The sequence below is a fragment of the Pygocentrus nattereri genome, chromosome 17 (assembly GCF_015220715.1).
Source record: "Pygocentrus nattereri isolate fPygNat1 chromosome 17, fPygNat1.pri, whole genome shotgun sequence".
Lineage (NCBI taxonomy): Eukaryota > Metazoa > Chordata > Actinopteri > Characiformes > Serrasalmidae > Pygocentrus > Pygocentrus nattereri.
The window spans coordinates 36,927,572-36,950,488 of record NC_051227.1 but is presented as its reverse complement, the minus strand read 5'-3'; the positions used below and the strand labels follow the sequence as shown (position 1 = coordinate 36,950,488).

General features: G+C 40.5%; 1 protein-coding gene across 9 annotated transcripts in view; it reads left to right on the top strand.

The window, feature by feature from the left end:
* The window catches only part of ncam1b (neural cell adhesion molecule 1b), a 112,254-nt gene that overhangs the window by 34,632 nt on the left and 54,705 nt on the right, over positions 1–22,917 (top strand). For all 9 annotated transcript variants that reach the window (XM_017711083.2, XM_017711081.2, XM_017711073.2 and 6 more), the window contains exon 2: positions 22,379–22,453. In XM_017711083.2, the coding sequence (XP_017566572.2) occupies positions 22,379–22,453 (75 nt within the window). The remainder of the gene's footprint in view (positions 1–22,378; positions 22,454–22,917) is intronic.

The window sequence follows — 22,917 nt, the reverse complement described above, 5'->3', positions numbered from 1 at the left end:
GAGTCAAGTGCACTGGAGGAGGTGTTGCAGGCAGAGATGCCAAGCAGATACAACATCATCTGTATATCGAAACGGTGGTGCTGATGGAATGAGGGAAAACTTAGAGCAAGGAAAACATGGTAGCGGTTCAGTGATGGCAAAGAGCATCACACAACAAGCTGTTTCTGCTTTCACTCTAACACCAGTCTCTTTGTGCTCTCAATGGGTGTCATTTTAGCTTCAGGTACTGAAACCAAACCTGTGCTATGCTGTGTGGCATGTTTGGCCTGCTAACTAAGCGATCGTTAGCTTAGCAATAGCCAGGTGCAGAATGCTCAGTGCTGATGACAGTTTGGGAATTTAGTGTAGTCTCATCTTCAGAGTCTGACTGAATTGGCTGTCGGTTAGATGTGAGCTTGAAAGCATCCATTTTCTGTTTGTAGCAAAGTAAAAACATTCAAATGGCTTGAGCGTCTCCTACAGCTGTCAAACTTGTTGCTTAGCAACGACGTCTTAGTGGAGTGATATAGTGTTTGTGAAAATCCCGTGAGGTTATGGAGAAATAACAGCACAGTTAGAACGCTTCTCAGCCAATCAGCTTGTGTGTCCGGAACTAGCTACTGTATAATTGCTGTTAGCTGCCACTGTGGAATTTTGACGTTACAGTTGGTGAATCTGGTCTGATGCAAGTCCAACCAAGCAAGCGTTCGGTCTTGAGTGTGAGAGTGAAAAGTTGTTGTATTGCTATTAATGGTGGATATTTGTCAATGTGTGTAAGTTCAACTGGTCTGGTGGTTTGCTGAGAGAGGAAAAAAATGCAAAAACAAAACCTTTCAATGCAAGTGGCCACTTATCGCCACAGGCTTGATACTTTAAGTGGTCAAAATGCATCAATACAAAATGCAAGCCTAAATCTAATGAACTGCATTCATCAATTCATGTAATTTATTGCATTTTAAGTAAATACAGAATATTGAATACACACACATTTTCTAAGCCGCTTCTCCCTCAGGGTCGTGGGGGGGTGCTGGAACCTATCCCAGCGGCCATCAGGCAGAAGGCAGGATACACTCTGGACAGGTCGCCAGTCCATCGCAGGGCAGACATACACAATCACTCACACCTAGGGGCGATGTAGCATGTCCAGTTGGCCTGCCTACCCACTGCACCACCCCTAAATATTGAATAGTGTAGTAAAATAAACACAAACACCCTTGACTTCTAAGGGGAATTAAAGTCTAGCATATTAAGTCAGTGGAGCTGGCTGGTGCTTGTCAGTGGTGTGCCTCAGCTGTGCTAGATATGTCATGTTATGGTATCTCTCCCTCAGCAGTTGATTGTAATACTATGACAACTGCCTGACACAGGCTTAGATTATATCGCTATTGAGCTGGAACATGTAGTCCCATATACTGTCTGATAAGATTTCTTGATTGTAGTAAAATTCCCCAAAAATATAGGCTGAAGATGAATATAAGCAAAGCGCAGGGTAAGGGAATTTTCCATCTGCTAGATTTTTATTTCCTTTCATTGTAGATCATTTTGCTTGTTGAGATATTGTTTTTAGCAGTGTGCTTGTGATTGGTAATTCTGGTTGCTGCTCCACCATTGGGCAGAGTTTCTCAGCAAGTGGTTTATTAGTTTCATTGCAGGTGTCAGTGAACAAGCCAGATTTCACTATGTGGGCGGAGTTGCTGTTCTTAGTCATCGTGCTCAGGAGCCTGTGACATGGATTACAAGCGCTTTCCACTGTCAGGCTGAAGATGTCCTGCAGCTTTATGAAAACAATCAGCACTGACAGATCAGATTTTACTTGTTGGGGTAGGGAAATGCTCCGAAACCTTACATAACAAATCCTTATGTCCTTATTTGTCTCAGGGCTTTGTATGATTCAATAGAACTGAAAAGGGAATGAACAGAGTGAGTAAGCTCTCACAGTACACAAAAGCAGGAGGGCAATAAAGTCGTTCTTCTTTAAGGGAATTGCCCTTTCTGAGAGGTCAGAAGAGTGGTTACAGGAATGGATTCGGCACAGATTTTTATTACATTTTGAGTCAGTAGTTTCATTTCTGCATCCTACTGTGGTGAGCAAATTGGATTTTATCAACATAAGCTGCCAATTGTATATGATGTCTTTGAACATGTGCAGAAAAATCGGTGAAATCATCCCTGTGCGATTAAACCGTGTGAAGCAAAAAAGCCCAAAGGAAATATCAAGTCGAAAGCCTCCAGTAATGTACTGCATACAGTGGCTACACAAATGGCAGCGCAGAATCCTCTCACTGTCAAGCCTGTGTCTCTGTGGATTTGGATCAGCAGTTTTTCTCTAGTTGATCCCTTCCCCTTCTCATGTCCCCAGCGCTCAGTTCCCATTCCCTCTCTCCAGACAGAATGTGCCAGCTGAATGGCTGCGCTGAGAGCCGTCTCTCAGTGCCAGAGCTTTGGGTTAGCCCTGACAGCTTGTGCTTGACTGGTCGTTATCACTTTTTGTTACACGAATCGGCACAGAGCTTCATTTTCCAGCGATGGTTAGAAATTCTTCCCCTTGTAATATTTTTTCTTGATTTCTTTCCTCCCCGCTGGCCCGTGGGCTTGAAGTCTGTGGAAGTGAACTGAATTTCAGCCGTTTCAAACTGAATATCTGTTTCTTTTAATCTTGTGCATTGCTGATAAGACTAAAACATTCAAAATATCATGGTTGCCGCAGGTAAAAAACGCAAGTAAATTACATGGCCGAAGGCAATATAGGACTTCAGTATAGCACTTCTTCAATACAAAATAAATCAAAAGATTGATTAAAAGTAGGTGTTTGTTTATTTAGCCTCACTCTCTCTGCGGTGCTCTTGCTCGCTCTCTCTCTCTCTCTCTCTCTCACTCTCACTCTCACCCTCCCTCAGAGAACACCTACACTGGTTTATGCCTCACGCATGGCCGAGATCAGTATCAGTAAACAAAACATTATAACGTTAAAGCTATCCTGGCATTAACCCAAATATCCAGTTATGAAAAAAATACAATGAAATATATTGCAGATTTCTTTTGTCTAATGTAAGGGCATCTATACCGGGGGTGTGCAGCCTTATTTGCAAAAGGCTGTTGTGGCTGTGAATATCTATTCCAACCAAGCTGGAGCACACCTGATTCTATTGATTAAAGCAGTTGCTATCAGTCTTGCAACTGATCAACCTGCAGCCACGTCAGCCTTTTGTGGTAGGCTCATGCCCTGTCCACACGTCTCCAGACATTTATAAAGCGTTTTCAGAAAAACAAGCAGCGTTCTCGGAAATCTGTCTGTCCACGCTGGAATGCAAAAATAACTAAGTGTTCACACGAGCGTGCCAGACCATATGATTTGATGTAAGAAGAATATATTAAGCATACGTGCAAAGTTAAAGCAGATTTGGCCAGCAAACCACAATAATTTACCATTTCACACAGATTCAAATTTCAGAAGATCTCTGCCAGAAAATAAAATCTTAAAAAGTCAAGCAAACCTGCTGCTTACTGCCTTTGGGTTGTTTATATTGCCTTTGCTTTGCTTTTGCTGTTTCTGTCTTTGAGAGGCACACACAGTTCTGATCTTGCCTTTGGTTGACGACCAATTAACTGATGGTTAATTGACTTTGGTTAACGAGAATCAAGTCATATATCTTTAAAATCATTGAGGTGTATTTTAATATTTTCAGTCGAGTTGACGTCCCATTTGGATGAACTGAGTGCAGTACATTCTAAGGTTTAATAACAAAAAATGTATTTAAATTTACCGTCATAGACATGTTATTGCAACCGAATTTGCCAAGCGCAAAGAAGCAACACATTTGTCAGCTATATTTCACACACAGTTCTGCATACTTGATAATGGAAGACCGTAACAGCCATGTGTTTGCATTGTGATGTCGGCGTTTTCAGCCAGCTGTGTTTCGCCCATCCGCACTAATGCCAGAGTTTTCTACAATCTGCACCCCGGAGAGCGTTTTTCAAAAACCTGAGTTTTCAGTGACTGGAAATGCTGTTTTCATGTGGACGGGAGGCCAGAACACGGACAAAAGGCTGCATTTTCAAAAATGGATGGGGCCAAACTGTTGCCTGCGGTACAATTCTGAGCTATGTTTCCAAAACATAATGCATTTTATAATATGATGAATGGACTGGAGCAAAATAAAAAGCTTTGTGATTTTTGTTTTTTCTTCCACTCACACAGCTGGCTTTGTACTAGTCTGTGCAGAGATTGTTCACATTGATTGGGCACATTGAACTATTGGTTAATCTAAATTGCATTCAGTGTGTGTGTGTGTTGGGAAGTTGTTTATGCAGGTGCACATTACAAAATGTGAATATGTAATTGACTTGGAGAGGTGAGGTGTCAGGAGGTGTGTGTGTGTATCCTGAATGACCTGCGTATGGTACATTCAGGGTGGGTTCTAGGGCTGCTCAGTAAGTCATTTTTATCATTGTCTGCATGTGATTTAGCAGCCTAATGAATGTTTCTCTGTGCTGGGATTAAAGCCTGCTGATCTATGTGGGAAACAAGTAACTTAACCATTAGGCTAAACATCCAATTACAAAACACGCGTGCACAGTCTGTAAAAACACTTCAAACATCATGACTGTTCTCACATCCAGTTATATCTTACTGTCACAACAAACATATTTAATAACTTAACAAAAATGAATAAGGAAAAAAAGGCTGCATTTTTTGATAGTGCATTGATATAAAGCTCAGACTGGGCAGCTCAAACTGATCCCTAAAACTGAATAGAGATTGTCAACTGTTGAAATACGTCTTGATTTGAAACTTGCTTTGGTTCAAATTCTGATTAGAAGGAGACCAGCCAGACGTTGATTAAATTACTTTGTACGACTGGCCTCATTTTTGAAGTCAAGACAGCTTGTAAGAGCGTACTTTCTCAGGCTGAGGAGTGATCAATAGAGCAGTGGAATTAGATTCAGGATGAGTCACCGAGAAAAGGCCATACATCCATTAGACAGAGGGGATTGTTCTGAAAGAAAGGGGATATCCTGAAGCTGTAATGGTTTCACTGCTGCTTTTCCAGGTTGTTTCATTGTTTATTCAGATCACTGTCTTGCATCTAAATGATCCAGTAGTGCCAAACCCACCAAATTCCTTGGCTTTCTGCAATGTGAGGAAACATGGAAGTCTTTGAGAATGTTGGCACTGGAAACTCTCACTTTTGTACAGTGTTTGAAGATTTAGTTAGATGTTGCCTTGCTAGAGCACAGCTCGATGAAATAACAGGTGCGTAAAAGCTTCCCGAGCTCTGAGTTGAAAACCATCACTCTATTTTCCTGGAAGGCTGTACGTCTATCTAGAGTTGGTGGGGGGGGGTTAGTACTACATCTTCTTGCTTAACTTCTAGAGAACTTTACTCAACTGTAAGCAAATAAATGATTGTTTTCCATCATTACTACAACATGTAGAACATGCAGCAATATGGAAGTATCCTATGATGGTGGGAAATATGGCTTTATCTTTTCGTCAGTGTACTTTGGCCCCATCAAGCTGAGAACTTTCTAAATCATCTCCTAACATCTCTCCAGTCTAGAGGCCAGTGAACTCCCTAAAGTATACCGCAGCTCTCATAGTGAGATGGAAGGATTATGCCAAGCACCTGCGTTAGAAATCGGATCTAATTGTTGGCCTTTGACCCAGACCCACGATATGAATTCAGTTATAGAAATGCAACCTGAGCTCCACTAATGTAGTGCAGACTACCGACGCAGCCCAGCTAGCGAGTGAGAAAGGGTTGAGCTCTCTTATTGAAGCTCACTAAGTGTCTCATTCTATCTGCCTGTTCTGTTCTCTGCTATCTTCCACTTAAATATATTCTCATTAGAGGCAGGGGAAACGAATTACTGTCTGGCCTCTCCAACCCTGGAGAGCTTTTGTTAAGGTAAGCGAAGCCCAGGCGGGTGCTGATGGATTTTCAGAGTAAAATTGCCTAAAAATGGTCGAATTTGGCCAGCCGCTCACCAAGGGAGCTGATGGTTCAGAATGGCATGTTAGAGGGAAATAGGTGGGTGTCTTGTCTTGAAACATGCCCTGGTGCTCTGTTTCTGACTGTCAGTCCAGCTTGTGAAATGGTGTGATTCAGTGAGGTATCGTTCCATGTCTCCGTGTCATTTTGAAGCTGCAGATTGTTCCATTTTTCTTTTCTTTGTCTTGTCTGTGAGGGTTTGCAACATGACAATACATTATCGTTATAGTGATCCACTGCATTACAGTTCACTGTTCTGAGTAAATGATGGGTGTCATAAAAAGCCCAGGTTTAGATAAATTACAGAGTCACAACAACTAGTGTGGTAACTACATAAATTGCATAGTGTTTATTCATATAATTTTACCATTTGTATGTTTTTCCTTACTGGTCCTGCTTAAAGATGCTCATTTTTGCCACTTGAACAGTGTTCGTAGATCTTTATTGCATGTTTTGCTTGTGTATGTCTTACTGGTTCGCAAATCTTAAATGCACAGTGATGGATATCATGCACTGAACATGTCTTCGAATATCGTGATATTCCTTTTTCAAACTATCATCCACCCTTGTGTTGTCAGAAAGTGTCAGAAACCAATTTTTAGTGTCAAAACGTTGTAGCACTTTACTGTAGGGCAGTGTTCATTAAGCTACTTGGCACCTACATAAGCCCTTCATGACAGCTGACATAGACCTCCATTCAGGAAACTACTGTATAACAACAAAAGCAGTGATTTGGGCGCAGTTGAGTCAGATTCAGTGCGTGAAAATAAGCGCATGTGCATGAGAACCTTATTTACATAGAATTTACAACAGACACGCCCCCACCCACCCACTCCCTCCCATATCTGGAGTATATTTACATAACCACCACTCTAATTCAGCTAATATTAAGCTAATATTCATCCTCATAGGCAGAGTTTGGGGTTGAGCAGGAGGTGCACAGCCCCCTCTACTGGCCAGAGGTTAAATAGCATTGTATTGTTACAATTACAATGATCGAGAAGAATAAAATCATTTTTAATGTATCATAGCGTATTGCAACAGTCTTTAAATGTAACATATAACGTGGTCTCACAGCATTTGAGCGGTAAAATATAAACCCCAAGTACTTTACAACTCCCTTCACAAGCATTGCCATGCCTTTAATATTAATCCTTATTTTCTATTTTTGCGTTCATTGATACTATTGAGAATAATTTCGATTAGTTTACTGCAAATCAGGCATTTTAAAAATGTTACACTCTATTTTACATACCAGACGTAAGTGTGATCGTACAGATGCAGCAAAGGTGAAAGTGATGAGTAATAAAAATTATTATTGATTTACGCACGACTGTTATTCGTCAATTTAATCTGGCATCTTTTGGAATAAGCCTTAATGTATAGATTCCCAGCAGTAGTGACTGACGTGAAAATCAGTCTTGGATGAAATGAAGTTGTTAGATGGCAGCATGTGACACCTCTGAAGCTTGCAGTATATTAAGGATAAAATGTGGTTAAATATTCATGCTTACTTCAATTCATTAACCATAAATGAGCACGTCTACAGCAGGGAGTTGTGAAGTAATTGGCTGTGGGTTATGCTCAGGCACTTTGCCTATGCTCGCTGCCTCTGTTCACAGTGGGCTGTTCCAGCACTGTGGCCCTATATCCTATTCACACGGACTTTTACGAGCGGAGAGGGACCGAGGGAAAGGGAGGGGGTTTCCATGGAAACGGTTAGTGGGGACCATCACTGTGGTTGTTCCATGATCGGCAAGCAAATGCAAACCGCGTTAACAGGCACTGGCAGCTCAACAGTGCAGATTGGTCCCCATATGCAGCTGGCGGAGTCTGTTACGTAATGACATGTTGTTTGATGTCCCTTGTGTGAAAACAGTGAAGGATGCGTCATTCCGGGTACTATTTTAAGTTTTCACTTCCAGTTGTCACGATACCAGAATTTTGAGCTCAGTACAGATACTAAGGGTGTACTGATGTTTTGCTTTATATTTGGTGCCTGTCGCAATTTGCTAAATAGGCTCTGTGGTGATTTAGGGCCTATAAAAAGATCAATGGGGCTTACGCTTCTCTCTTGTGCATTTGCCACATCACATATGCATTTATAGGAGTTTCCCACTCAAAGTGCACAATAGATTACAATTTCTCTAATTTACCAAGGCTGATGGTAAATAATTACTCTGTTTTTTAACATCTGAAAAAGCTTGCTTTATTTTCAGCGCTGCCGTGGTTTGTGCTGGGAGAGAAAAGAGAGTTTTTCAAACATATTTATTTTTCATAGATAGATAGATAGATAGATAGATAGATAGATAGATTCAACTTTATTGTCATTACTCAGTACAAGTATATGGCAACGAAATGCAGTTAGCATCTACCAGAAGTGCAAATAGTAGCAATAGTGCAAAAAGAGACTGTGCAATAGTGCAACATTACAGTATATAGAATAAATTACTATTATAGATATGCAAAAATAGATTCTAGGTGTGTAGATATATACATGAACATGTTGGAGATGGACACCGTATTGAATGACTGTTGCGATGTGTTGTTTACATGGCAGTAGAATGTTAAATTTGTGCGATGGTAATAATAATGAATAAAGCAACAGCTCTGATTGGTGAGTGTAGTATGAAAGGCAGTGTTCATAGTCCGCTGTGTGCAGTATGAGTGGTAGTGTTATCAGTGAGGTGTGGAGTTCAGCAGAGTGATTGTGGAGGGAAAGAAGCTGGACCTGAGCCGACTGGTTCTGGTTCTGAGGAAAAAACCCTGGGAAATGTGTGCCATGCATGCCACATTATTCTTAATTTGAAAAAGGAAATAAAAAAAAAAATAAATAAATAAATTTTTTTTTAAAAATCCTAATATTTTGAGTAGATTTTGCAGCACAAATAAAGGAGTAGGTTTTGCACACAAAATAATTTGCCTGTTTTCTTCTCCGAACTATTTTTAGAAGTACATATTAAAACAGTGTAACTCGGTAATCTCTGCTTCACTTAAGCTGCTCCTTACTTTGTTATTCCCGCACTCATCAGACGTTCTTTGATGCACTACATAGGAGAGGTTGCACAAAGCGTATAGCTCCGGAATGACCTGGGAGCAGAAATGAAACAGATATTTCACAATATCACCTGGTTTTCAATTGAACTCAGCACAGCAGTCAAGTTCAAGCTCAGCTCATCCTGCTGGCGAAGATGATGATTTCTATTTTGGTTATAAATTAAATGAAAAAAATGACTTATTTGCTTCAGATTTCTAGCGTGTCTAATTATCTCTTATTTTCTCAAAGTAATTATGGTAACACTTTATCGTACGGCAGGTTTCATAATGCTGCACGTCAGTTACGTAAGCTTTTTATGACAGCTGACAAACGTACAAAGACTTTTATGTTTAGGAAATATGGTACATTAGAAGGGCTAATTCAGTAAGTGGCAGTGATCGTAGGTGCTGCTTTTGTCAGCTTCGTTGTAGGTGGTTTTAGTAGAAATTAGGTTGTCGTCACTTTTTGGGGTGAAATGAAACGACAGCTGACATTTCAGTGGCATTGTGTCCATTTCACAGTTCATCTCCTGTCTTAATAGTGTCTGTTTCACAGGTAGTTATTTAAGTATTATTCTGGACATTTTCATCCTAACAAAATTCCCCAAAATGGCACAAAGCAACTGAAACTGTCCTAAATGAAGTTTTAAATTAAGAGCTGAGTATTGTTTACAGGAAAGCAGTTTCTTATAGCATGACTGCCAAGAGAGAAAGGAAAAGACCGTGAAGCAGGCATTTCATTCAGAGGTACAAACTGCTCGTTTTCCTTGCGCCAAATAACATAAAGCATACATAAATCATTTCAGTGTTTTGGCATTACTGCTAGACTTCATCACATCTTACAACAAAAGTTGGAACGTTGGTCAAAATGTAAATAAAAAGAAAAAAATATGCAAATCATTTGAACCCTGTATTTAATTGAAAACTGTACAAAAACATGGATTGTCACCTCACAGCGAATAGGGCCTGGGTTCGATTCCCCGGCCGGGCGGCCAGGGTCCTCTCTGTGTGTTTGCATGTTCTCCCCATGTCTGCGTGGGTTTCCTCCGGTTTCCTCCCACAGTCCAAAGACATGCAGTCAGGCCAACTGGACGTGCTAAATTACCCCTGGGTGTGAGTGACTGTCTGTGTCTGTCCGTCTGCCCTGCGATGGACTGGCGACCTGTCCAGGGTGTATCCTGCCTACCGCCCGAAGACTGCTGAAGGGATGCTGGGGCTCCAGCATCCCCCCACGACCCTGACGGAGAAGTGGCTTAGAAAATGGATGGATGGATTGAAAAAATGTTTTTTTTCCTCCTATCTGGTGACTGGTTTTCACGCAAAAAGCACATGAGCCATGAGTCACGTGTTATTTACCAAGCTGTGTCTGTTCATTTGCATGGAAATTCTTAGTAGTGAAGCTGTTAAATTGGCCATTTCCATCAAAGTGTGGGTAGACTGACGATAATTAACATCTCTCTTAGGAAGTCTGCCTTATCGTACCTCAGTGACGTGATGGCAAAACATTCAAAACACGTGTCATTATCTGAGCACTGAGTATTTATTGCTTTGAATTTGCTTAATTAAAAAAAAAAAAACTCTTCAAACGTGAAACTAATCAAAATACATAACTTAGAAATAAAAAAAAAAATAGAAAGTAGGCATTCAGCACGTTCTGATGGGAAGATTAACAGTCAGCTGTTGCACACGCCTCAGCATAACAACGTTTTTTCCTAGCGGCACGAGGTTACTGAGTATATTCTTCACCTGTCTGTTTTATATAGTATATATAATGAGCTTGTCTCTGTCCATCTGAGTCAAATTAGCGTGTGCATTTTGACTTGCCTGTAGGCAGAGTACAGCTTAATGTAATCCTGGTAGTATTGCAAGGTAGAAAACTGATTGCTTAACACATTCTATTGAGAAAACGTTTGACTTTCAATGTATATGTTTTGTTTCGTTCATCCAGATTATGCAAGCCCCTCAGAAGCTAGATCTCAAAAGGAAAGCTTGGAGTTTACACTACACGCATACATACTGTACAAAAGCTTCAGTCAGCAAAACCTCTGCAGAGTTGGTTTAATTATCTTTTTGAGGAGCAAGCCATGGCCTCCCCAGGCTACCGATAAGCAGCTCATTATATTCTATATGCGATGGCACCACTCTAGGAGCAGCACAGCCTGTAAACACACGGAGGTAATCAGCTTAGGCTAGCCCAGGAGCTGGTGTAACGTGACAGGTGTCTTACACATACAGTAGGCGCCTGCAGCAAAAAATAACACGGCTGGTTCAGTAACTGGGGCTGCAGGAGGACAACCACTACCAGAATTCATTCAAACGCTGGGACCGCGAAGCCTCGAGTATTAATCTCTCACATTAACACCCCGAGTCTCAGAAATAGCAAACCTAAAAATAATTACAGCAAAAAAGCAACTAAAGCATCACAGCAGGCACCAAGAAGGAAAGCTACTTATTTATGCAGATCGTGACACCATTGATATTCGGCGTGATGACTGATTCCAATTAGGAGCACGAGATGTCAGTGTAGGATGGCAACCTAAAACTTTGATGTAAAACAAGAATGGATTGTTCTGAGTAGGAATAGTGGGCCAACGCCGATATCTGATGTGGAGATCCGATGGAGAGGCTGATGGAACTGACTGCATCCACCTGGAGCAGCAGAGATATGTAACGCTTACAACGTACAGCGGATGCAGATAGAGTAGCCTATTAATCTTTAACGATCTGATCTTCTGGAGTACAAGAAAAAACCCTAAATTGATTCCATTTGAAATATCAGCGAATATCTGCCAATATCACCGTCGTTCAGATACTGTCAGTTATCCTTGACTGGAAACCTTTAAAAAATTCAGTATCAATACCAATACCCTGCGATGGACTGGCGACCTGTCCAGGGTGTATCCTGCCTTCCACCCGAAGACTGCTGGGATAGGCTCCAGCACCCCCCCGCGACCCTGACGGAGAAGCGGCTTGGAAAATGGATGGATGGATGGATACCAATACCTATACATATACTTTGATGAGGATCTTTCTTCACTGCTGACATTACAAACTGGAAGTGGGGGTGGCTCAAACCGGAAAAGGAGTGTGAGGTGCAGGACGTGGGCTAACAGATAACAGACTACTAAACAGGCACTGACGTTAATGATATAAATGCAGAGTGTAATTTAGACATTCAGTCGCCAGCCTAGCTTATGGAACAAGCATGCTGATTTGCTCACGGGTGGTACTGAAATTGAGAATTGGGAATTTGGGAACAATTGACAGTTTTTCAGTACCGGGTGGTATTGAAGTAGGTACTGAATTTTGATGCCAAGCAGTGTGCATCCCTAGTTCTGAATAAATCTTGGGATCATTATATATATATCAGATATATTTCATGCAGATATCTTCCGATTCCAGTACATAAACATTCGTGAAATGTAGAGACGGGTACTAGATCCACCGGGATTAGCATCACAAACAAATGTAACACTTACTTTTAAAAATGTACAATACAGTACATTAATAAAGTGCAATAACTACGTCATCAAATATGTCCAGTGCTAATTTTTGTTTATTTATTTATTTATTTTTAAGGCAAATGTCTGCTGATAACGATTTGGATGTGTTAAGAACAACACGTCTGTCCTCAGTCAAAGACTAAGGATGTGCATCCCAACTCGTGACATTCAGATATCTGTAAGAGTTTATGAACTTACATCTGGTTACCCGCAAAGAGGGAAACACGGGAAAAACTGGACTGAAAGTGATATAGGGCTGCAGGCTTTTAGGCGACAGTGCTGGTGTTGCACAGAGAGGTATTGCAGATCCACTTAAAAACATGCTTTATTATTCGGAATGAAGTCAGTAGATTTTTGTGTTGGCTGATGCTAATGACTTAACAGCTAATAAGTGGGATGTTGCCTGCTGAAGAGGACTCACTGTCTTCTACACTGTGCATTTTGTCCTCATTGCATTTTGTCCTCATTGCATTACACTGTGCATTTTGTCCTCAGTGCATGATATGGCAACATGATGTTTGTCAGGGAAAAATTTTTTCATTCTTTCTGGACCTGGCTATCGTCAACTTAAGATGTTATCATAGTTAGTGACACAGCTGTACTATCTCTGCCTTCTCAGCCAAGTCCTTAACAACGCATCTTTGGCAACATGCTCACATTCAGGCACTTGTGTTTTGGAGTAGATAAATATAACAACATATACAAGCTTATATATTTTCTCTGTCTTCTCACAGTGAAACATAACAAATACTAGGGTAGTCATTTCAGCATTCAGATCTTAAGCAGGTTAACACATCTGTAACGAGAACAACACACACGTTTTCTAAGCCACTTCTCCCTCAGGGTCGCGGGGGGGTGCTGGAGCCTATCCCAGCGGTCATCGGGCGAAAGGCAGGATACACCCTGGACAGGTCACCAGTCCATCACAGGGCAGACAGACACACACACTCATGTCCAATTGGCCTGACTGCATGTCTTCTGACTGTGGGAGGAAACCCACACAGACACAGGGAGAACATGTAAACCCCACACAGAGAGGACCCCAGTCACCCGGCCAGGGAATCGAACCCAGGCCTTCCTCGCTGTGAGGCAGCAGTGCTACCCACCGCACCACTGATTTTGTGTTATTTTAGAATGTATTCAACACAGAATGTGTTAAACTGGGTAGCGTATACAGCATTTCCTTCATTCACACTTTGCTCTGAGAGTGTTGACTATGAAGTGCAAGCGTACAGCAAACATCACGTCTCTAATAACGTACATTTAACCTCTTCAACTCCTTGAGACCACCGGTGGTTCCAAAACGCACTTTGCCATATTCTTCGTAACTTTCATATTTCATAAGCTACATTCAGAAATTGGGTGTCATATGAGAGCTGGTACTGTCTCCTTTCCAGTCAAACAGATGAGTGATGTCATTTTAAACCCTTATAATAAAAGAAGCTGAACTCTCAAATTTTTTTTTTAATACTGAACGTCGACCCGTTTTTCCACAAATCTGGGCTATGAACTATAAACAGATGGCGTCTCTTCAGTGTTCTGCTCTGTACACATTATTTTTATAAAATAATACAAAGACTTTTGGCTTTGAGCAGTAAATTGTAAACATATAGCATAAAAATATGTGTATGATCATTAAACACATTTTCTGTTCATTTGAGGGGGGCTTTTTAAAAATAAAAGAATAAATAAGTAAAACGAATCATTATTTGATGCCGTTACTGAATAAGTTGCCTTACGATTTGACCATGGAAATTCAGATGGACAAACCAAAATATACCCTGGACAATAAGAGGTTAAACCTCCTTTCTAGCCAGTTTGGCAGTAGAGACATTGATGAGTCCCTGACATAACGTATTGTCCTTTACAGCGGCTATGAGTTATGCATATTAGGCTAAAAGTAGAGCAACTTGTGCATTTTTTAACCTTTCCAGTTGATGATCTTTTAGATATTCCAGCTCTGGCTGGAATGAGTCAGCTTGTTCCATTTGCTCATGTGGAGCACAAATGGAGGCCTGTTGCCTTGTTATTTTGAGAATCTAGCAAGTTTTAAAAATGCCACCATGCAAAAGCCCAGAAACCGAGGGGAAATGTTTTAATTTTATAGAGCGCAGCCTCTCTCTGTGGTGCGTCTGGTGCGTCATAGCCTTTTACGCTGTTCCAGGAGAGTGCCGGACATCCAGAGCATTAACATACACTGCACACCATTTAGGCTGCGCAACGTTCAGTTTCATGTTGCCAAGCAACAGGGCAGTGATGGCGGGAATGCGGCTCGCTGGGCTTCAAGCAAGCCTTTGCCTTCAAAGGAAGGCAGGTAACATGGCTTATGGCTGTTTGACGAATATCTCTGTCAAGGATTCAGAAAAGCCTAATTGGTTGACTAAACTTGCCTTTTGTTGTCCATGCAGATGCATTTTAAAGAGTTGCTGCGTTCATCTTCAAACATCTGATCCTTTCTCTGAACCTTGCTCCTGTATCCTCTCTCTCCTCTCTCTCAAAAATAGTGTCCACTTGCTGAATGTCACATGCTCGTCTGTTCGAAGTAGATCCAAAGAAAGCAATGTTTACTTTGATACACTATGAGTGTATTAAGACCTGAAACATGCCGAGAGTTTTAATGTGTGGCAAGTCAAGGTTGAGGTCTCAACCCACGTGTATGAGTTATTAAAATGCTGAATGCATTTGAACAGTGCTGATTTGTGTTTGGTATTGGTAATGGGCCCTGCCTTCACTGCGTTTTGGTCAGTCCGTGCCCTGAACGCCTCCCATTGCTCAGCGGATGGTGCGCCATGGAAATTAAGAGCACAATGTAAGCTGTGGGATGAGGATTGCTTTGTGAAAGTTCAGACCACGAAAGGAACCTTTAGAAAGACAAATGTCTACACCCAGCACAGTAATTTGATGTGCTGGTCCATCTGCAGGCACGAATGAAATGCACAGCTCTTGGTTGGATTCTTATTTCATAGTACTAGTGCTTTTGTTTGTCTCCTTTGCGATGACTAATGCTTAAACTTCTTTTTAAGTAGGTCATTCTTGCTCTTTGGGCAAACAACATACATGTACAGAGCATGTCCTGTTAATAAAAATGCCTCCAATTCATGACTGACGCATTTCGCCGAAATTCACCCCTTTTGGGGTAAGGGGCAGGGTGTCGGTCTTAATCTTGGACAGAGCTAATGTAACTATTGCCTTCACCAATTACAGATCTGATGGAGCTTCTCCTGCCCTTAAAGCTGTAACAGAGCCATTGTGCTGAGGATGACAATAGTCTCACTTACATCCTTGCAAAACATGTCCTTCGTCACATTTGAAGTTCTTTTTGAAAACTCAACATGCTCACAATCATCAAATTCGTCCTCTGGGAAGGGGTTCGAACAACAACCCAGGTTACGAAATGTTTTCATACATTGTCTGAAGTGTACGCAATGCAGTGCAGTCTTTTTAATATAATCTTCAATTTTGGTATGAAACAAATTGGACAAATGTAAAAAATATTAGTGTTCTCTGGGACTTTTGTTAACCGTTGGATGTAAGCTGCGTATTGACAGCATCTTCATGATGCATATAACAGTACAAGTGTCACAATACGATACGATGACACACGTCAGATGTACAGCAGACGTTTTTGGTCAGTGTTTACGTTAATTTGTTTTCAAACCTACAGTAGCAATGAATAAATAAATGAATGTTGAGGGGAAATCATGATGACATTTATCAAGTCTGAATTAAGTAGTGGTTACTTTGCCCTCATTTACAGTAACAGTTCAATTTAAATTCTAGCTGATTTTAAGTGGTGTGCTTTATAGCTATGTTATAATATTTAACACTGCCTCAGTTTGAGTGGAGAACACCAGGTTTTATTCTACATCAGAAAAGCACTTCTGTGTCTGTGTCTTTCAGTGTCAGTAGCGCAGTGACAGCATACGCTGCGATCACTCAGTGGTGTATGTCTTCTCAGAGTTTTTATTTGGGTGGTTGAGCTGTTGTCGATTGTCCTATAATTTTTAGAATTGAAAACGCTCAGTGCGTGCTATGTAATCTACAGCCTCTAGTCTGTGAACAATTTCAAGTAAAGCTGTTTAATTCAAAATAACACTCTGTGCACCGAGTACTGAGCAAACACACCGAGAAACTGATTCAGCAATGCTGCAAACACTGTGCACTGAAGCTGAAAGCAGGTGGTGATGTAAACGGCATGACAACCTAGTCTCTCTATAGTCTATCATACGTTGTAAAAAGTGGCTCGTCAGATCTGCCTAAAAACTACGTCATGTGGTAACAAGCAATTGAACTAGTTTTATTCAACTTAAAAATATCGTCTCCATTTACATTTACAGCATTTAGCAGACGCTCTTATCCAGAGCGACTTACAAGAAGTGCTTTGTCTGTCTAGAGAAAGTATCTTTGCTAGTTACCAATAGCTTAGAGAGAGAGACGGTCCTGAGCTCAGATACTGCTAGAAACAAAATTCACGGTAGATACCCAGTTTTTAAATAATTGTTCATTAAATGTATTTCCTGCCAGGTACCAAGAGTTTTTACTGAACTGGGAAAATCTGCTTTTAGTCACAGCACCAGCTGGAATTCACTACAGGACGCACTAAAACTCGGCTCACTGGTGTCACTCAGTCATTTTAAACTTTTAATATCAAAACACCTACAGACAGCCTGTACCTGTTTTACTTAATCATATTTATCCGTAACTTTTATTTTTGTGTTAGTTCTCCTTAGTTCTTTATCTCTTTTTATTTATTGATTTATTTCCTCTCATTTTATTTTTAATAGTTTTTTTATCATTACTTTTTTCATTTGTGATATTGTATTATGACCTTACTAATTTCTTCTCTACTTTTGATCTTAATTTCTTATCATTAAATCTCAAGTTCTATTTTTATCTACTTTTATCTTTCATTCACTGTTATTTTACATTTTCTTTTAATTTAAAATGATTAAATGTAGTTATTATTTTCTTTGTCATGTTAATCCCTGTTTTTGTAAATGCTCGGCTACATTGAAAATGAGGGTTGCCCTCAATGTACTTCCGAGTCAAAATAAAGGTTGATTGATTGATTTAGCTTGAATAAAACTAGTTAATTTACTTGTTACCAAGCAATTAATTTTTTTTAGGTTGATCTGATGAGCCAATTATTACAGTGCACAAAAAACTGTATTAACATTTATACCTTGCAGTTCTTGTAAACCGGCATATATGGACTTTGCAAATGTAGCAAATATCGACTTTTTAGTCGTTTAGCCGGCCTACATTTAGCTGGAATCTGTTTAGCTGGCCTTCGTGTCTCCACCAGCATTGGGGCGATTGTGTTTAAACTGGACTAAAGTCACACAGTGTATTCCTGGCAGGAATATACCAAGGCAGGATATTTAAACGGACTCACGACTTAGTGTCCGACTGACACGGCATCAGTAACAGGTGTGTGAGCAGAGCCTCCTTCCCTGTGTTTGTTCACTAGCACTGCTGTGTACTCTCAGATATCAGGTGATATGAGTGTTGGTATCAGGGCATTTTTATATGAGTTTGAGTGAATGAGCACGACTTCCGCCCACTTCCAGTACTTTTATTTATACGTCGCTATTTGTTACATGTTCTACTTGCACACGTACTTTATTAAAAACAAAGCTGCGATCTTTACAGCAATGTCTTTACAGAGCTGCTTTTCTAAATGAGTGTGAAGAACCTTTCTAAAGAACCTCCACGTAATGCAAATGCTCAGGGTCAACACACTTTTTCCTAAAACCGTAAATTCAATGTAAGAACCACTGAGTAACTTTTATTTTTAAGACTGCAGTAAGCCTTGAGGCAAGAAATCTTAGCAGGGAAGATCTCCATTAATCACCACACCCTCCTATATCTACTCCACTTTTCTTTTGCACATGGTGCATCAGCACTTATATGAGCGAAAATTACACTTTGCAATTGGATGATTCCCCACGTCTTTGCGACATGCAGCAGCGTTTGCGTAGGTTTTTGCAGTTGATGAGAGGGCCCAATAAGTACACCCACACAGAGAGAGACGTGCTCTTCTTAGGCTGCTGCACTCAGATTAAACCTTACCATTGTGAATCAGAGTACCGAAGCCAGGTTTCAAACAATGTACCAGAAGCATGGGCTCTAGCCTTCGTCCCTTCTTCTCCTTTAGGAACAATTTTCCATGACACACCCTAATCCAGTCTTTGAAGTCGGGTATTTCGTCTAACTTGTTTAGCCATAGTGAGAACATTCTGGGGGTTCCACACTTCTGGGATTCTGCCGTGAGCAAATCAGAAATCTTTATTAATTGTATATTAACTGAAACTGTAATTTTGTCCTCCACAAGCAAAATCGTTGACAGTTCTTGCTTTCTGTGCAGTCGCATGGCCACTGCATTAAAATGAAGCATAGCTGTTTAGCAGTTGAGTGCAGTAGTGAGCTTTAAACTTCTGATTAGGCTCAAGTGTTTAAAATTACAGGAGCTCCTGGGGTCTGACGAATCTTGAGCATTTCCGCGACCTGTGTTAATCAGAATAAATGATCGCGATTACAATATCTTAACAAAATAACCGTTTTTTTGTCAGTGGCTAGGAAGCAGTGCTCCTTATTGATTTCAATTCACCAGGTCAAATACTAATTACAGTGGGGTAATTGTGATCATGTAGGCCAATACTGTGGTACTGCACAGCCCTCACAAGAAATTGTTTTACATAAGACATGAAAAGAAACTCTTAACTACAGCAATTAGACATATGCATAGGTGTACTTTCCCATCCTGTTCTTCCTCAAGCAATCCTGAGCTGGGAGAAATGACTTGGCTCTATCCCTATCCTCCTCTGGAGTGCAGCAAGAAATGGTTCTTTCTGGGGTAACAGTGTGATGGTCAGAAATGGGTTTACATTAGGAGTGTGAAAGTGCACCTGTACATTGTGATGAATGTGTCTGAAAGAAATGCTTCGACTCGGCTTGGAGTAATAGAATTGAATTCTGTGGAGTATGATAATATTCAATGAATGTAAATGTGCTACAAATGCTAGGGATCTGATATTCATAACGCATTACCATGGTGAATTATGAACGCCACAAAATCTTTCAACACTTAATACATTTTGCTTTACGTTCATAGCGGAAAATGCTAAATGTACTATTCAGAATGTCAGTTCATGCGCTCCACTTAATACTTAACAACTGTAAATAATGTAGAATAATTATAAACGCAGTGTTTTGGGCAATTGCACAGTTTCAAATATTGATTTCAATACGAAAAATTAATAATCGATGATCCCTACTTGAGCAACTTCAGCAGACTATGCTAGTCAGTGCTTGTAGGTGCCCTGTAGATAAATCAACGAGCAGCAAACTAACAAAAGCAACAGGGCAGTGATAGTTTTCCTTCAATTTGAAACAAGAATCGGAAACATACACCGATAAGCCAAAACCTTAAGACTGCTCACAGATATAGAGAATTACATCGGTTATCTCATAATAATGGCGCATGTCAAAGCCTGGGATATATATTTTACGGTATGTGAACAGTCGGTTCTCATAGTTGATGTGAAGAACGAGAAGAATGTGTCAACACAGTGCATTGCATCCTGCTGCATGTGGGACAGAGAGCAGCCATGCTAACCTCAAAAAGCACGTACAAATGGGAATGTGTGCATCGGAACTGGATCTTGTAGCGTCATCAGATGTGTGTGATGTTTACCGGTTAAAGTGACTGCATGTGGCCACAGTTGCCTTCACTGGACGTCATAATGAAACCTGGAAAATGCGTTCACTCTAGAAATCATGTGATTTCTTTTATGTTCATGTGAACCTGCATTCATATGATTAAAAACATTTCTGAATACTGGAAGTAATGAATAGATGCTGATTATAAGCATAATTTGTTCACTCACAGCTAAAACATAATGCACTGCTTTTTAAATGAAAATGGAATTTCTTTTTACACTGAATCATTTCTTAATTGCAGTACATTGAAAAAAGTAGATCACTTTATATTAATCAAGTGTGTAAAGTTCCACACAAATGAAACATATTACTTCAACTTGACTTAATGAAGTAGTCAAACGTAGTAATTATATTGATATTTCATTCGCGTGGATCCAGTGGTTATTTTTCAGTGTAGAATCTAAATATTGTCAGTTTAGAGCTTTATAGCCCATGGATTGTTAATTCTGTCTTAATTCTAATTTGCATCCGATTTCTAATTGGATATTCAAGTATCTGGAGCGCTCTTAAAGCAGCAGACCACCATGTGGATATTTATTGTGTATTAATCAGACAAATATGTGCAGTGTCATGTTTTTCAGCCAGGCTGTGTTTGTTTTCTGAGAGTTGCCCGGATAGTCAGGGCTGTGGTTCGAAGACCAAATCTACCGTTTCCTCTTCCACTATGCATTAAAATCCACCTTTAAGGGAAGAAGAGAGGCTCCCAGAAATAATTGATGAAGATTTGAGATGACAGTGTTTATTCCAAAAGCCTCTACACATTCATTTAGCACAGACAGCACATGTGTAGCTAATAATAGTTGTGTCAAGACATAAGAAATGGCCTCGCTACGAAAACAACACCTTCTCAGGGATATTGACGGAATATGCTGATTTAATTGCCACTGGACTGCCTTCCCTTTTGACCATTTTTTTTTATTAAATTACTCGGAAGACTAAAAGCCACTGAGCACTTTCTGGACCTGGATCGATATTCCTTTTTTTTATCCACTCTCCTTTACCTATGCTTATTTCTCCGAAAGGCTCTATAGGTCAAACATGATGATGAAAAATGCTGAAATGTCTGATCATGTTAAATCTTATTCTGCTGTGATTTGTGATTGAAATATCAATCTGTTTGCTCTTGCCTGAGCTTTCTGCACAGTCGCCCGAACATGCCTGGGCAGCATGCGTTCTAAATTAGTCGGTGGACATCATTAATGTAAAAAAATGTAAAATTTCCCAGAAATTTGCATATTTGTATTGCTCATCGTGTAGTAGTGTGACCTGCATGATTGGGATGTTGGCCTACTAATTATGGCCGCGTTTTAAAGTATAAGGCTGAGGAATAACTCAAGAGAGAGGTTGCTCAGTCCGATCATCTTCACACTCTGTTATCACAAGTGGTTCTGTCAGCGGGGTTTCCATAGTTACTTGTTGCGTCGTCGTGAAAGTGGTGAGGTCAGCCACCGGTTAGGAGTTAATGGAATGCACTTTGAAAGACTCTACGTACTCCTGAATTATGTATGCGCAGGGCTACAGTGGAAAAGGCTTCATCTTTGAACCCCAAATATGTTCATAGACTTCTTTGCACCCATTCTGTCAATCTCCTCTTTATTTGCACATTTTTGATGGGGCTTATCTAACTACACCGCAATGCTTACCATAGCAACTATTGCATATCGGAGTTAAGCTTATGTTCTTGAGAATGGCTAACTGTGCTGTCATATTTTAGCAGCTGATAAGACATGTCTCCTACCTATACTCTTCATTTCCATTTGACCTCCGTTTTATTTAAAGTTAGAGTGTGTTCAGTGTGTTACAGTAGGGCAAGGCCGAAACCGATTCCTGACAATGTCCAGTTAATTACAGTAATATCATCTGGTATCATTAAATAGGGCCAAAAACATTCAGCAGACCCCTGTGGTTTCAGTTAAACACGGCTTTATTGAGAAATTACTCAGTGGAAAAACTTTCTGTCCCAATCAAAATGAAAAATCACTGAATTCATCTTCACCCTCGTAGATACATCCCCACCTTCATAGCTGTTCTACATCCCTGTGTAGACCTCAATATCAGCTGATGCCTTCGGGCCGCAGTCCTTTTTGGAGTGGCTAAAAGTGTGCGATCATGCCAACCCCAGATCTCCTCTCTGTTTTCCAGTCTGCCTGCGAGTGGACATCACGCCTGCGCATGGCGAAATCAGCGTTGGAGAATCGAAGTTCTTTCTGTGTGAAGGTATGTTTTGCACCCACAGCTTCATTCTTCTCTTCAAGACGAACCCCTATACGATGCCCTTTTGTTCTTTCTTCACACTCATCTATGGCTATTGCGTGTTACACCTCCTCCCTGCCTGTAACTCATCTCAGCGCAGGCTGAATCGCTTTCACAGGTTTCCCTCTCTTGGGCTTCATTTAAAGACAGTCTGAGATATGGGCCAGCAGCTCTGGTAATTGCTCTCCGCACCGAACCATTACCAAAGCTTCTAGTCCAGTGATTTGGCCAGTAGACTAGTAACCAGAGGATTGCCCAGCTCTCTCAGATTTTAGGCACTCCCTGCTGTTCTGCTTGCAAGTGGAGCACTTAATCTCAATTGATTCCACTGAAATATTCTGTTGCCTTCAGACCTAATTTACCCCTGATTGATGAGCTTGTTTTTATTCGGATCCTCTGGCAACATTTGTTTAAAGGAATGATGTATA